The 16,505-nt window shown below is 38.3% G+C and overlaps 1 protein-coding gene across 1 annotated transcript; it reads left to right on the forward strand.

Annotated features, from left to right (window-relative positions):
* Positions 1–5,956: 5,956 nt before the first annotated feature.
* Positions 5,957–9,929, forward strand: LOC115783666 (probable G-protein coupled receptor 160). Its single transcript, XM_030734597.1, has 2 exons — positions 5,957–6,074; positions 8,589–9,929. The coding sequence occupies exon 2, from the start codon at positions 8,628–8,630 to the stop codon at positions 9,720–9,722; it is 1,095 nt and encodes a 364-aa protein (XP_030590457.1). The 5' UTR covers positions 5,957–6,074; positions 8,589–8,627; the 3' UTR covers positions 9,723–9,929.
* Positions 9,930–16,505: the final 6,576 nt, after the last annotated feature.

The raw sequence follows: 16,505 nt of genomic DNA on the forward strand, positions 1-16,505 counted from the left end.
GATGGCATGTCAGGTAATTTCCTCTTTAATAAAGTGGTTAAAAGCAGTCATCATTCTGTGTGGATTCGGAAACTTCACTTCCAGTAGCACAGAGCAGACTGGCCCAGTCTGAGTGTGAGACAACCCCACCACAGTCCCCGCCCCCAACCATTGTCATGTTAATGCTCCACTGGCACTGTTTACAGCACTGGCCCATGTGTGAAGAGCTTGCAGTTAATGTCTGAGCATGGTTCTCTCCCACGCACAAAGATGGGCTTTAGCAATGACCCCAGAAAGCCTCCCCACAGAGACCCCCCCACCCCTCGAGAAAAAAAAAAAAAAAAAAAAAAAAAGAAAGAAGGAAAAACCTTCTTCCTGCCTTCATAAGAACAGCGTCTCCATCTGAAAGGCTTCTTTTATGCCAAGGGAACGATGTCCAAGGCAGAGGAGGGCGAGCATGGATGGGGGAGGGGGTCTGGTGGCTTGGATTTGTATAGATGGCTGAGATAGAAGAGGTAGCTGTAAGTTCAGCAGAGGATTGCTTGGCACTGGAGTGTGTGTGCCTTGGAGGACTCTCATGCCTTTCACTGTAAAGTGGTCGTCTGTTTTGCTCCGTGACTTTGAGGTTGACATCAGTTTTTAATCAAAGCCAATGTAAGGAAATATAGCTACCAACACTAACCACAACAGTTCATATTATTCTGGGTACACAATGTTCTTTCCAAGTATGGATGCTGGCAAAGAATCTCACACATATATTAAGTGGATTAAAAGTTCATTATTAAGTAAAAATTATTGCAGATGAGACTTATTGATTAGATTGCCTATTTGTAGTTGGTCTTACACTATCCAGATTACACCCAATAAATCTGTCCTCTGACACTTAAACAGCTTTTTTATACATAAAGAAATCCACAATATGTATAATAATGTACAGCAATTTATTGAGTGTAAATGATACAAAGTGTGACAACCAACCATTTTCCTTTCTTTAAGTTAAAAAAAGGGGACAGAAACTGTCTTCATCTGGACTCAAGAGAACAAAAGCATTCAAAGGATCAACTTTCAGTTTTCAAACAAAATAATTTATCCTGTCAGGACCAAAACACGATTATTCTGTGAATAATCTGGGTTTTGATGCAACAGTTAAACCAAAGTCCTTCAGTGTCCACTATGAGCCATTGCAGGAATCAGTGTGTTGATGTTTTCTGAAGAGTAACAAATCACAATTAAGACATCAAATGTATAAAGAGCCTGTGTCATTTTCACATGGTGTTTAGCAGATGTGGGCTCACATCTCTCTACACTGTGCAATAATGATGGGGAGTTTAGGCTTGTTGTTGGGCCCTGTTGGGACATTCTGTTGGAAGAAAGAAGCACACATTTAGAACAAAAATTCCAATCTGAAACTGTCATTTAAGCATTAAATGCAACTATGGTGATTGATACGGACTTATACAAGTTACAAGTTTAATCACGGGTTTCATAAACATTTTGTTATAAAAGATTATCAAACTGAAAGTATCAGCATCAGGCTGGATAGCTGCTTTGAAAAATAGAAAAGTTTACAAAAGTCAGCATTTTATTATGTTAAAAATTTATTTCCCCAAATATTATGTCAAAACTAATTTTATATAAGATTTGTCTTATTTAATTTTTTGTGTTATAATTTAGCTCAAACTTAAACTTAAAAGAAAAAAGATACTCTCCTTCTGGTCATTTAAAAATATGCTGTCATAAATTTACAAAGTAGGTAAGTTCTTACCAATCTTATCAACCAGTTTTCCTGTAACAATTATGAGTGAGACAATTTAACTCTGACACAGCTAATACAGCTCAAAAAACAAAGCAAAAACGCAATACTGTTGTTTAACTCACCAAAAAGAACATCTAGTCAGTCACATTTAGTGCAGGTAATGAAAAACTGGTCATTTTTAATCACTATACTCCAGAATATTGAAAAATTGTCGCAGAAATTGTCCTATTTGGAGCTGAATGAAGGCAACACGAATAGACCCTTTCCCGAAATGCAGGTGAATTTATTAAAAACATACAATGGAAAGAAGACCAGCTGCTGAATGCTGAAGTTTTCATCTACAAATGGACCTCTATAGATGCTTCAGATACCTGCTCCATCACCCTGCACAAAAATCAGTAGCACACAGAGTAAGGTGGGGCTCACAAAGATGAAAGCTACAGATTAGGAAAAATCAGATCTGTTGTAATACACTCATAACCACCAGAGAGGGCAAAGACGAAGGTAGTTTACTTCTGCTCAGCTCAAGTCAACAGCTACCCTGGTGAGATTTAATTAACAAATTCAAGCAGTGGCTGTGCAAATCTTCCAGACAATGTCAGAAGAAAATCACTAAATCATGGATTATTGTACTGTATGCTGTCAATCCAATCCTGAAGTCTTTGATCATCCTGCCAATGACCAATGGAGGAAAAAAAATCAGGTCTGCTGAGGAAAATCTCTCAAGAGTTAGCAAACTGCTGTCTAGCTGGTCTAACTGGTAGCAACATAATTTCATGAGCCAAACACCACAGTACAATATAAGCTATGCAAATCAAGCTGCTATGTTGAATACCTGTGGAATGTGAAACCTTTATAGCCAATAGGGACCCCATCCTTCCAAGAAGACAGGAGTTAGACAAAGAAGAAAAAGTTAGCAGTAAAAGTAAAATACTGTATCACAAGATGTCTCAACTACAAATTAGATGTATCTATGTTTGTGACTCAGATTGTTCCAGTAAATGGGCCAGCATGAATTATTTAAGTTGGTCTGTGTTTGTAACTGGTTCAAGTATTTGTGCAAATGCTTATATCTGACTGTCCCCGGGGAAGGCTGTTGGTTGAATGAAAAACACCATTTAAACAGACCCCATTTCATTAACTTCATAGCACCTGAATGTGTCCCCTGCATGTCTGAATGAACACTCCAGCAAAGGAGTATGAGGAATGTGGACCTGTGGAAGGAGCGTGGTTCCCCACAACAATAATTATTGCAGATGCACCATCACACCAGTAACCAAGAGAGTCACGGTGCCACCGTTAGGTTTCATTCCCCAGCAGTCTTATTATTTTGGAAATGAGGCACTATGAGTACTGATCTTTCCTTTTATTTTGTTGCTTTCCTTCTACAGCTTTACATTCCCAGTCCTAGTTCTTTGTCATGTAGATGCACATGCATAAATACCCTTAAGAGGCCTGATTAGGCAGTTATACACCCAGCAGAAACCTATTACATTTAATCCTTAACCTGATCAAGGGAAACAAATTTGTGAATAAAAACTATTTCAACATTAAGCCCATTTAGACCCCAGTTTTTAACAAAAAGACTCACAACAGCAGCAGTGAAGATGGTGTCACAGTCTGTACACACACACACACACACACACACACACACACACACACACACACACACACACACACACACACACACACACACACACACACAGCGAAGCAGAAAGAGGTGGAGCAGTTACCGAGAGGGTGAGCTTAGGTGGAGTAAAAGATAAAGTTTTTCTAGTGTACAAAACTGTAACAAGCTCCAAGTGAAGAAAAGTGACTTTTGTAGCTGCTCCCATCCACCTTTGTTTATTTCACACAGTAAAGCTAGAAGTTGAAATAAAATATGCAGATGAAGTGTGAACATAGTCTGATATGATGTTTAAATCAGGCAGCTTGCTGAAGGCTGAAGGGTGTACTAGACCATATTTATTTCAAGGGTTTTGTAACATTATTTAGCAGATATGGATTAATATAAAATGTAAACAAAATATATTAATTAAATCATATTAAAACAAACAAACAAAAAACCTATTTCTTATCAGATGCCTCCATTAATTGATGGAATAATCAACAGAATACTCGATTACTAAAATAATCAATAGCTGCAGCCCTGCTATAAAGTGCTTCCAAGAACAAAGTGTGAATGTGTGGTCAGTTTACTGTGCAGGTTGGTGAAGTGGTATTTGTAAATGTACATCCTTTCACTGTCCAGTGCAGAAGTGCCTGTAAGAGATGATGAAACTGTTACTCGCTGCTTTCTGCGAACACATTCTGTATATCAGTGATAACTTGAAGAAAAGAAACAAAAAAGAAAAAAAGGCTGTGAGCAGCCTGTGATGTGGATCCGTCACTCCATGCTGGCAAATCACAGCAGTCACTGGATGTCCTGTGCTTGCCAGTGAGATAATGCTGTATGCTTAAGGTTTCCAGACAAAGAAATGCAATCAGAAATTGTGTTGACAAAGAACACACAAGCACAACACATTTTATCTGCTAATGGTCTGCCATTGTCATACTCTGACGTCCATGAGGTCAGGTGCCTAACAACAGGTAAGACAGCGTTTAACTTTTTTGTTGTTGTTGTTGTTAACAGTGAACTACTCTTGTTGTGATCCTACTCTTAGCACGTCATCTTTCTAAGATTATTGTGAACTGTTTAGAAAAGCCAGGGCTCAAGTGCACAGATTCAGACATGACACTAAGGGTTTGATAACAAACAGTGTTGAAAGGTTCAAATCCAGGAACACATCAGCAAACAAAATCACCACACCTGTTTTAACTCAGCAGGGCCTAAAAGCACCACTGAGAACAAATCCACACAGCAAACTAATCAAGTCAAACCTCAGGCTGCAGTGTTGTCATAGTTCATTGTATCAACTTTTCAACAGAGATCATCAGAAGTATATTTTGGTCAAAGGCAGAAAAGTTGGCATTTCTGTGAGGCAGAAATTTACTGGACGTTAATCCTGGAAAACTAGTGTACCTTGATATGAAAGAGGTGTGGGCAAACAAAATCAATTAAAGGGAGGAGTTTCAAACACATACTGTAAGCAGATACTGCTGGTTTCTACTGTCTGCACAAAATGCAAATCAGTGTCCCAGGAACACAGCAGAAAGTCTTCTTATCCTGCAATTCTGACCATTTTCCTGCAAAGTCCAATAGAGGTTTTGCTATATTGTAAATTATAAAACATTATCAACCTTACATTACACACTTTAAAAAATATTTAAAATCCATTCAAATTACAATATTGTATTTCTAATGTTGCCAATTTTAGGCAGTTTAAACAGTTGTCACTTCTAACTGTAATCCTGTAAATACAGTTTCAAAATTCTAATATTAGAAATACAAAACTGTAATTTGAATGGATTTTTGCCTTTAATATGTTTCCAAAACTGTACAGTTCAGTGTGATATAATTCACCAGAGGTACCGTGGAGGTCATCCTGAGCAGGAATCATGTTAAATAGTCGTGTCACCTCAAACAGGATTCCTGTTAATACAGGACTTTGGCCTTTAATCTTTTCCAAAACTACACACAAATGTGAAACACAACCTTCCACAGGCAGTTGGAGTCAGACTGAATAGGAGGTAACTGATTTTTTTTTTTTTTTTTATATAGTATATAGTACTATGAGCAGACAATTAATCTGGACTACATGATACACTTGAATCCAAAAAGTACAGGCACCCGTTAGATAATTTCTGTAAAGACAGAAATGATAAATGAATGGCACATTATGATAATCTAAATAATCAAAATGTGAAATTGAGTATTTAGAGGCCTTGCGTTTTTTCTGAAATGTGCAGCAATATTACATGACAGTAATTATGCACAGAGTTGGGAGTCAGTCTGCATCAAAATCCATTAAATTTTTTATGTCACTTCTTCAAGAATTTGTATGATTTTAAAACATTTTTATACTGTGTAATATAATTTCCAATATACCAAAATCTACTGCACTGTGCAGTAAAATAGTAAAAAAATAAATAAAAATATATAGGATAAGAAGACTTCTGCTGTGTTTGTAGGTCACTCGGCACCCGTACTGGAAGAAAAACGCAACAACTGGCTTGACCGAGACTTCGTACATGGGGGCGGACTTGACTGCAATGGAAATCTAGCAGATTTCTTTGAAAACAGAAGGTGTGTCCATTAAGAATGGGGACATGTAGAGTTACCTAAAAGGCACCTCCTACTCACAACAGTCAGGAAGTAGGATCTCTAATATGCTTTACTGAATAAATGTTTTCAGCATCTACTGGAGTTCGCTGGATTGGGGCAACGCTGCACAGACAGGTAAATTTACCAATACATTTAAATAGATACACCGTGGATATTTTCAGGTCTGTGGTTTGCTATTATCTCTGTCCCACCTAAGTGTAAGTAGGGTGTGATAACACTGGGTTCAGGTTACGATTGCATCAAATTTGATGATCTTTTTTTTTTTTATAATACTACATCAATCCAGTATGACCTCTTACTGTTCAAACGTTACAAGTGTGGTGCATACTATGATAATCAGGAAGAAGTTTTCTGCAGTAAAAAAAACCAAAACAAAAAAAAACTCTGTTAATGGTTTTGGTTGCGCTGCAACATCGGGTAACCAAAGTAAAATTACTGCACGCAATTTAATTTTGTTTCGCTGCTTCCTTTAATCCACAACTCTGCAGCGCTCAGGTGTCACCGTGCAAACACGAGCGTTTCTCCCACATTAGCGACTAAAAAAAAGGCCTGCAGTAGAAATGTAGGAGCACGCGTGGGAATAAAAATATTACAGCATTAAGTCCGTGTAACCCTCAGGTTTTCAACAAAAACAAAACAGCAGCAGTGACACTGATGCTGTCATAGTTTAACTCTACACACACCTGGCGACGAGCAAAGAGGCGGAGTTAGAAAGATGAGCCGCTGTGCTCAACCCTCCAAAGGACTTTGGACAAACCAGCAGCTCCTGTTCCTGTAATCGCCATTGAAACCTTTACTGGGAAAAAGCTGGAGGGAGTCTTTCATCAACCCACCTGAACAATAAGCGCCAACGTGACGAAAAGCGAACTTTGTGGCTGCTCCCATCCGCTTGTTTCATACAGCGAGAAATCAACAGGAAAGTTGCAGAAGTTAAAATATGCAGATGAACCGCCGACCTGCTTTATGTGGCAGCAAGCAGGGGTGAATCTAAAGGGGGGACTAGACCATATTTATTTGAAGGCTTTAGCTGCATTATTTTTGCAGATTTCCATTCATATAAAATATATACAGGGTGTCTATAAAGGCTTTTTACAATTTAAAAAAAAATGTATTACCAAAGTAATTGAACAGACAAATATGTGGAAATTATTACAAAATGAGGAGTAGTTATTGAATGGTTTTTCCTCATTTAATTCACCTCTACATGGGCACCATTAGTTGCACGAAGCACATCAAGATGTTTGCTGTAGCATAGCCTCATCAGTGGTGGCAGTGGCATCAATGATGTTTTGCTCTAGGTCAGTGATGTCCTGGCAGCAGTATGAAGCAGACCTTGTGAGAGAATGACCAAAAGCGTGTCTTACATGACTGATGTTTTCCTCACATGTTCTCAGTTGTCCACTCCTCCCTGGCCCTGTCTCCATAAATTTCTTGAGCCATTTACGAATTGACACATGTGACGGTGGATCTCTTCCATACTTAATTCTGTAGTTTCACTGAGTCTGTGTATCTGATTTCATTTCATTAAACTATGATACACATTGTTCTTTCTTTTGAGGAGTAGCCATTTTTATAGTGGTTCATCAGTACCTGTCATCAATAGAGTACCTGACACACACAAATGTAATGTGATTAAAAACTTTGATAGCTACTAAGTACATAGAACAAATGTCTCATCAGTTGCCTTTGTTATAATTATTTTCAAATTGTAAAAAGAATTTATGGCCACCCTGTGTAATAAAAAAATAAACGGGCGCCTAGATGGCTTAGTGGTGAAGCCAGCGACCACATATATAGGCCATGTTGCAGTGCGGGCGGCACGGGTTCGCATCCCGGCCCGTCACCAATTTGCCCGCGTGTCTTCCCCTGTATCTTTCCCCCATTTCCTGTCTCTCTCCACTGTCACCAAAAGCTGCTCTGGCCAAAAATGCAAAAAAAAAAAAAATAAGTAAGCTTCTTTCTCCAGCCTACACCCACCCCTGCAGCAGGAACCATTGTTTCAAAGAACAGGGCAAACCCCAGGTTGGAAAATGCTGTTATGCTTGCTTTTCTTCATTGCACTCATTCACTAGCACACTTAAACATTCAAACAGACACACACGTAAACACACACACTAACTATGCAGGAAAGACAATACTGTCAGAACTCCTTTTGGTTCTTACTGATGTAAGAAAGGCTTCCAAGAAGACAGAGTAAAGGCTATTTTATTTTATGCTTTAGTTTGGGCTGTATGTACTTGTTTTTATTTATTTTTGCTCTTGATAAAATGTTTTCTTTAAAAATATTTTAATATGAAATGTAAATAAAGTGAAAGGATGTCATTTTTTCTAGAGGTTGTACAGAGTTAAATTATTAAAAACACTGCAATTTCTAAAATGGAAAGCAATGAGAGGTCATAATAAGACAAAACTATTTTTTATTTGATCACTCGATGGAATAAATCAATAGAATACTCAATATAATTGATATCTGCAGTCCAACAACAAAAAACCTTATTTTTATAAAATGTGACCGATGACCTTGAGTCTGAGGTCGAGGTGGTTGAGATTCAAACTAGTCTGAGAATTGTAGGAGATGCACCTGTGGTATCAATTTATCTTGTCTTTCTGATTTTATGTCTTTCACAGCATTTCCTGGAGCATCTGAGCACTGTTGTAGCCAGTTAAATGCTGCCAGAGTTGCCATCCTTGTCTGAAACAAGTCACACTGTCAAAATGCTGGCCATCATACAACAATGGGAGGGAGTGTCTGGCAGTTACACAGACAACACTGTAAAGTATGTTTTTCTTCTGTTTTCCAAAGCAGGACTGGAAATGGTGATCTTTTATTTACTGAGTCAAAAACGGTACACCTTCTTTATGAATGTGTGCAGCCTGTCCATCATACTGGCTGACTTGGTACTTGCCTCTTTAATGGCAACTGTGTGGTTTCTTGGAGCTGACCAGTCTTTTACACCCTGCTTCCTTTTAGCTAATGCCTCAGCAGCATATGGAAAATTGCCACTGCCCATGATGTGCCTAGGTTTACTGGACTACTCTTTGGGAAACATCTGTCTTAGCAAGCACAGAGCCTTCTGGAAAACCCTCTGGAATGTATTCCTGACATTTCTCACGTGGCTGCTAGCAGTCTGGTTCTCATTTGGTTCTCCTGATACTAAACTGATGAATTGGAGTTGTGGAAAAAGGATAAAAGCTCTGGTGTGTGAAGTGGAGGAGTCAACATTGATGAGCTACTTCATTGCTGGGCTTTTCACTGCAGTACTTCTAATAATGCTGCCATTTTGGTCACAAATTCCCCAGTGGGTAAAAGAGGCTGAGAGGTTGTGTGAAGCAAGGGAAGAACAAGAGAGTATGAGGAGCGACTTGTTATTCACTTTTACCTCCTGCACAGAGACAAAGAGTGATGAAGAGAATTACCTGGAGGATGTGATCCAGCATCGACCGCCTCTGTGGATCAGCCTGACACTGGGCTTTGCTACATTTTGGATGCCTTTTCTTGCTGTGTCTTTCGGTGGTTTGCTTCTTGGCTTTGGACTACCCGCCTACATCTCTGTTAACCTGTTGTGGTTGGAATGTACCAACAGTTTACTGGTGGGTGTACTATTCTGGATAAAGAGCAGGACTCTAGGGCCATACACTCATCTACCAGAAAACGTGTGCTTATGGAGCGTTTACTGGCATTTGAGCAAAGGAACACAACAGAAGCAACTTCCTGTGCTCAGCCCTTTAAAAGAGAAGATAAACATTTTTTATTATGTGTAAGGGTAACAGTTACACATGACATAAAATAAACTCATGATATGAGAAAGTTAATAAGGACTTTAAATAAAGATGAACCAGCATCTACAAATGGTTCACATGTATGAATGTTGCATTAAATGTCTACACTGAGTTATATGGCCGACTGTTAAAAAGTGCCTCGCAGTAAATGTTTATGACTGGATCTTTTTTTTTAATGTTATTGCTCAAAGAGCTATGCTGCAGCACATCATGGAAGAACTCTGATTTTATTACATTTTGTAGAGGTCTGTCTGGGGCTGTGCAAATGAAAATGAACCAAAACCATCATTCAGAATCTCTAATTAATGTAAACTTGCCCACATCGGTTATTTATTTATTTTTGTTTTTAAGATCTGTTAATGCTTCCCCCATTGGGTACTGTCCCTTTAAAACTCTCTCTCACTTGCTTGCTCACTCTCTCTCTCTCAAACACGCACGCACACACACACACACACACACACACACACACACACACACACACACACACACACACACACACACACACACACACACACGTGTGCACTCTTTGATTCAAAGTCATATTGCTCAGTCCTAGTTCTGTCAATTTATTTGTATTAGCCTGTCATGTAGCCTAATATTACAGATGAGGGATTCAAATCTGTTCCTTTTAGTCCTCCTTCTGGTTTAATCAGGTGTAGCTTTATAAAACTTAAGATTCTGAAATGAAGTTATTTGTATTGATTTTGCTACAGCTTGATTTACACTTTAAGACACGCTTGAGTGTGTTGTACAATTCGAATAGGTATAAAGTTTTTTAGACCATAATGAAGATCACCTCATATGATTGAAAGCTTCACAACAGCTACGTTGGATCCTAAATGAGACTTTTTTTTTTCTCCCTCATATGCTGCTTTCAAGTTGAAGAATAAACATGATTTCACCCTTAGTTTTTAACCTTACACTGACGCCATCTGCTGATGAAGCTCAAGTGACACGAATGAAAGCACTGGAACACCAACACTGACCTCACAGAGGCATTTTGGAATTAGCTGTAACTGAAAATAGCTCAAATTTACTTAACCATGTTGTAACTTTGCACTACATAAATAAAAAGTTGAGACATTGAGACACTTCTGCAGATTAATTAGAATTAAAAGAGAAATCCCAGCTCAAAAAAACAAAACACAAAAAGCAATACTGTTGTTTTACTTGCAAAAACACTATTTCCCATCTAGCCAGTCACATTTAGTGCAGGTAATGAAAAACTGGCAATTTTTAATCACTATACTATAGGATATTGAAAAATAACTGCAGAAATTGCCTATTTGGAGCTGAATGAAGGCAATGCAAATAGACCCTTTCCCGAAATACAACAGGATTTATTAAAACACATACCATGGAAAGAAGACCAGCTGCTGAATGCTTTATTCTGAAGTTTTCATCTGCAAATGGACCTCTGTAGATGCTACAGATACCTGTTCCATCACCCTGCCATAAATAAATAAATACATACAGTAAGTTGGGGCTCACAAAGATGAAAGCTACAGATTAGGAAAGTTCAGATCTGTTGTAATACACTGCATAACCACCAGAGGGGGCAAAGACGAACGTAGTTTACTTCTGCTCAGCTCAAGTCAACAGCTACCCTGGCGAGATTTAACAAATTCAAGCAGCGGTTGTGCAAATCTTCCAGACAATGTCAAAAGAAAATCACTAAATCATGGAGTATTGTACTGTATGCTGTCAATCTTGCATGTACTCACATTTACAAAGTCTCCTCCTTGTGTCATGAATTTGATCACACTGCCAATGGAGGAAAGAAATCAGTTCTGCTGAAGTTAGCAAACTGCTGTATGAAAGTCTAACTGGTAACACACTGGATATGCTCTTTGTGTGTTTTTAGGTGCCCAAAGCTAGAAATTCTATCAAGTAGGGCTGCAATGATTCACTGAGTAACTGAAATAACTTGAATATTAAAAAAATCCTCAGCTCTGTGGTGCTCACTTGTCACCATGTAAACGCCAGTGTGTCATCCACATTTGTGACTAATAAAAGAGACCTGTAATTGTAATAGAAATATATGAAGGATTTCAACATTAAGACCATGCACCCCCCCCCCCCCCCCCCCCCCAAGTTTTAAAGAAAAAGACTGATAGCACAACAGCAGTGATGATGATGCTGTCTCTCACACACACACACACACACACACACACACACACACAAAGAGGCGGAGTTGTTAGCAAAATGGTGAACTGAGGTGGAGTAAAACACAAAGTCTTTCCAGTGTACAAAACAGTATATGCCATTAAAGCCTTTACTGAGAAAAACTTCATCAAACCACCTGATCAACAAGTTCCAAGTGAAGAAAAGTGAATTTTGTAGCTGCTCCCACCCACTGCCGTTTGATTCACATAGCAAAAAGTTGACAGTAAAGCTACAGAAGTTCAAATAAAATATGCAGATGAACTGTTAACCAAGTCTGACAACGATGTTTAAATCAGGCTGAAGGGTGCACTGGATCATATTTATTTCAAGGTTTTTGTAACATTATTTCGCAGATTTAGATAAATATAAAACATTAATAAAACATATTAATAAAATTGTATCAATATATGAAAATCAAAAGATTGAAGCTCCCGTGCCCCGACCTGTACAGGCCAAAATGTCTATATATACTCGCTCTTCTTCATTGCAGTCACACACATTCATTCACTATCACTAACACACTTAAACATACAAACAGACACACACATGCACAAAAACACATTCACATGAACACACACTACATCTACCTGAAATACAGCACTGTCAGAACTCTTTTGTTGGTGCCTACTGATGTAAGAAAGCATTCAAGAAGATACTTAAGGCTACTTTATTTTATGCTTTAGCTTATACTGCATGTAAACCTTATTCTGATATTACTGGACTTTTTGTGATTTTTTTTTTTTGTGATTTATGTTTGCATTTTAAAAAATGTTTTAAAAATATGATTTTAGTATGTCATGTGAATACAGTGAAAGGGTTCAGTTTTTGGACAGATGTTGAATGCAGTTAAATTCTTGAAAACATTACAGTTTCTAAAATGGAAACTAATGAGCAGCGCATTTTGAAAGGCTTGTTCTTTTCTCTCTTTTGAATATTTGTTATTGCTCATTAATAAGACAAATCTATCCCGCCATTAATTGATGGAATATTCAACAGAATACTTGATTATTAAAATAATCAATAGCTGCAGCCCTGCTATAAAGTGCTTCCAAGAACAAAGTGTGAATGTGTGGTCAGTTTACTGTGCAGGTTGGTGAAGTGATATTTGCAAATATACATCCATTCACTGTCTTATCTGAACTCACTGCTTTCTGCTAACACATTCTGTATATCAGTGATAACTTGAAGAAAAGAAGAAGCAAAAAAGAGAAAAGGGCTGTGAGCAGCCTGTGATGTGGACAAACAGCAAAGAAAACTGTGGGTCAAAGGGCAAACACACAAAACAAAATATCACATGAAGAATGAAGCACATGGAAACAGGTTATTCTGGTCTGTATGACAATGAAAGCTGGAGTTCTTCTCTTCTTTCTACCTTCTCCGTCTGGCCCTGGATCTAATGACACATAAACTTATTCCTTTCATTTTGTGTTGACTTGCTGAACATGCAGACTCTTTCGATCTAAACAACACAAGCTATTTTGTGTTTGAGTTCTGATATTACACAAGTTCAGTTCATTTCAATTAAATTTTATTCATATATTGCCAATTCACAACAAAAAGTCACCTCAAGCTTTATATTGTAAGGTAAAAACCCTACAATAGTTACACAGAAAACCTAACAATTAAAACAACCCCCATTTGAGCAAGCACTTGGCGACAATGGGAAGGAAAAACTCCCTTTAAACAGGAAGAAACCTCCAGCAGAACCAGGCTCAGGGAGGGGCAGTCATCTGCCACGACCGGTTGGGCTGAGGGGAGAGAGACAGGACAAAAGACACACTGTGGAAGAGAGCCAGAGATTAATAATAACAAATGATTAAATGCAGAGTGGAGTATAAAGTAAAAAGGAGTAAAAAGAGGTGAATAAGAAGAAACACTAAGTGCATTATGGGAACCCCCCAGCAGCCTAGTCCTATTGCAGCATAACAAAGGGATGGTTCAGGGTCACCTGATCCAGCCCTAACTATAAGCTTTATCAAAAAGGAAAGTTTTAAGCCTAATCTTAAAAATAGAGAGGGTGTCTGTCTCCCGAATCCAAACTGGAAGCTGGTTCCACAGAAGAGGGGCCTGAAAGCTGAAGGCTCTGCCTCCCATTCTACTCTTAAGTATCCTAGGAACCACAAGTAAGCCAGCAGTCTGAGAGCGAAGTGCTCTATTGGGGTGATATGGTACTATGAGGTCTTTGAGATAAGATGGGGACTGATTATTCAAGATCTTGTATGTGAGGAGACAGATTTTAAATTAAATTCTGGATTTAACAGGGAGCCAATGAAGAGACGCCAATATGGGAGAAATCTGCTCTCTCTTTCTAGTCCCTGTCAGTACTCTAGCTGCAGCATTTTGGATCAGCTGAAGGCTTTTCAGGGAGCTTTTAGGACAGCCTGATAATAATGAATTACAATAGTCCAGCCTAGAAGTAATAAATGTGTGAACTAGCTTTTCAGCATCACTCTGAGAAAGGATGTTTGTAATTTTAGAAATATTGCGCAAATGCAAAAAAGCAGTCCTACATATTTGTTTAATATGTGCATTGAAGGACATATCCTGGTCAAAAATGACTCCAAGATTTCTCACAGTGTTACTGGAGGCCAAAGTAATGCCATCCAGAGTAAGTATCTGGTTAGACACCATGTTTCTAAGATTTGTGGGGCCGAGAACAAGAATTTCAGTTTTATCCGAATTTAGAAGCAGGAAATTAGAGGTCATCCAGGCCTTAATGTCTTTAAGACATTCCTGTAGTTTAAATAATTGATGTGTGTCATCTGGCTTCATTGATAGGTAAAGCTGAGTATCATCTGCATAACAATGAAAATTGATGCAGTGCTTTCTAATAATACTGCCTAATGGAAGCATGTATAATGTAAATAAAATTGGTCCTAGCACAGAACCCTGTGGAACTCCATAATTAACCTTAGTGTGTGAAGAAGACTCCCCATTTACATGAACAAATTGGAGTCTATGAGATAAATATGATTCAAACCACTGCAGTGCAGTACCTTTAATACCTATAGTATGCTCTAACCTCTGTAATAAAATGTTATGGTCAACAGTATCAAAAGCTGCACTGAGGTCTAGCAGGACAAGTACAGAGATGAGTCCACTGTCAGAGGCTCTAAGAAGATCATTTGTAACCTTCACTAATGCTGTTTCTGTACTGTGATAATTTCTGAAACCTGACTGAAACTCTTCAAATAAACCGTTCCTCTGCAGATGATCAGTTAGCTGTTTTACAACTACTCTTTCAAGAATCTTTGAGAGAAAAGGAAGGTTGGAGATTGGCCTATAATTAGCTAGGACAGCTGGGTCAAGTGATGTCTTTTTAAGTAGCGGTTTAATTAATGCTAACTTAAAAGCCTGTGGTACATAACCAACTAATAAAGACAAACTGATCATATTTAAGGTTGAAGATCAATTGGAGTGAATGAGTCTAAACAGATACCAGCAGTGCTGAAAGCAGCTGAACATAAAGATGAGTCTTTGAGATGGTTATGAATCATTTTTTCTCTAATGTCTAAAATTTTATTTGTGAAGAAATCTATGAAGTCACTACTAGTTAAAGTGAAAGGAATACTCGGCTCTACAGAGCTCTGACTCTTTGTCAGCCTGGCTACAGTGCTAAAAAGAAACTTGGGGTTGTTCTTATTTTCTTTAATTAATGATGTATAGTAAGATGTCCTAGCTTTATGGAGGGCTTTTTTATAGAGCAACAAACTCTTTTTCCAGGCTAAATGAGCATCTTCTAAATTAGTGAGACGCCATTCCCTCTCCAGCTTACGGGTTATCTGCTCTAAGCTGCACATTTAGCATGTCACACTGTCACACTGTCAGCATTCTGACAGTGTGATTCGGGGATGTTGATTCATTTAAATTAACGTATTCGTCCTGCTGTAACCAGGTTTCTGTAAGGCAGAATAAATCAATATGTTGATCAATTATTAAATCATTTACCAACAGGGACTTGGAAGAGAGAGACCTAATATTTAATGATCCACATTTAACTGTTTTACACTTTGGTGCAGTCGAAGATGCTATATTATTTTTTCTTTTTGAAATTTTATGTTTAAATAGATTTTTGCTGATTTTAGGTTTGTTTTTTTGGTGGTATGGGAGCAGGCACCGTCTCTGTGGGGATGGGGTTTATAAAGACGTAAATAATGAGACACTATAATATTGATAAAAAACTTCACTGGATTTAAAATAATCTGAGCTTCATATTTATATATGTGTGCATGTGTGCGTGTGTGCTTCGCAGTGTGGGCATCTCTCCTCCCAGTTCTCCCACACTGTAGGCATCATGCAAGTGGTTATTGTTACAACAGTGTGTGTGAGTCTGTGTGTGAGAAAAAATAATAAATGAAAATAAGATCTGGTGTACAAAGAGTAGTTTGTCCTCATGACATCACTGCACAACTCATCCGTCACTCCATGCTGACAAATCACAGCAGTCACTGGATGTCCTGTGCTTGCCAGTGAGATAATGCTGTATGCTTAAGGTTCCCAGACAAAGAAATGCAATCAGAAATTGTGCAGACAAAAAACACACAAACACAACACATTTTATCTGCTAATGGTCTTCCGTTGTCATACTCCGATGTTCAC

Source organism: Archocentrus centrarchus, chromosome 7, assembly GCF_007364275.1.
Source record: "Archocentrus centrarchus isolate MPI-CPG fArcCen1 chromosome 7, fArcCen1, whole genome shotgun sequence".
Lineage (NCBI taxonomy): Eukaryota > Metazoa > Chordata > Actinopteri > Cichliformes > Cichlidae > Archocentrus > Archocentrus centrarchus.

Excerpts from the sequence above, each read along its gene's own strand:
- LOC115783666 (XM_030734597.1), top strand. The coding sequence starts at position 8,628 with ATGCTGCCAGAGTTGCCATCCTTGTCTGAAACAAGTCACACTGTCAAA.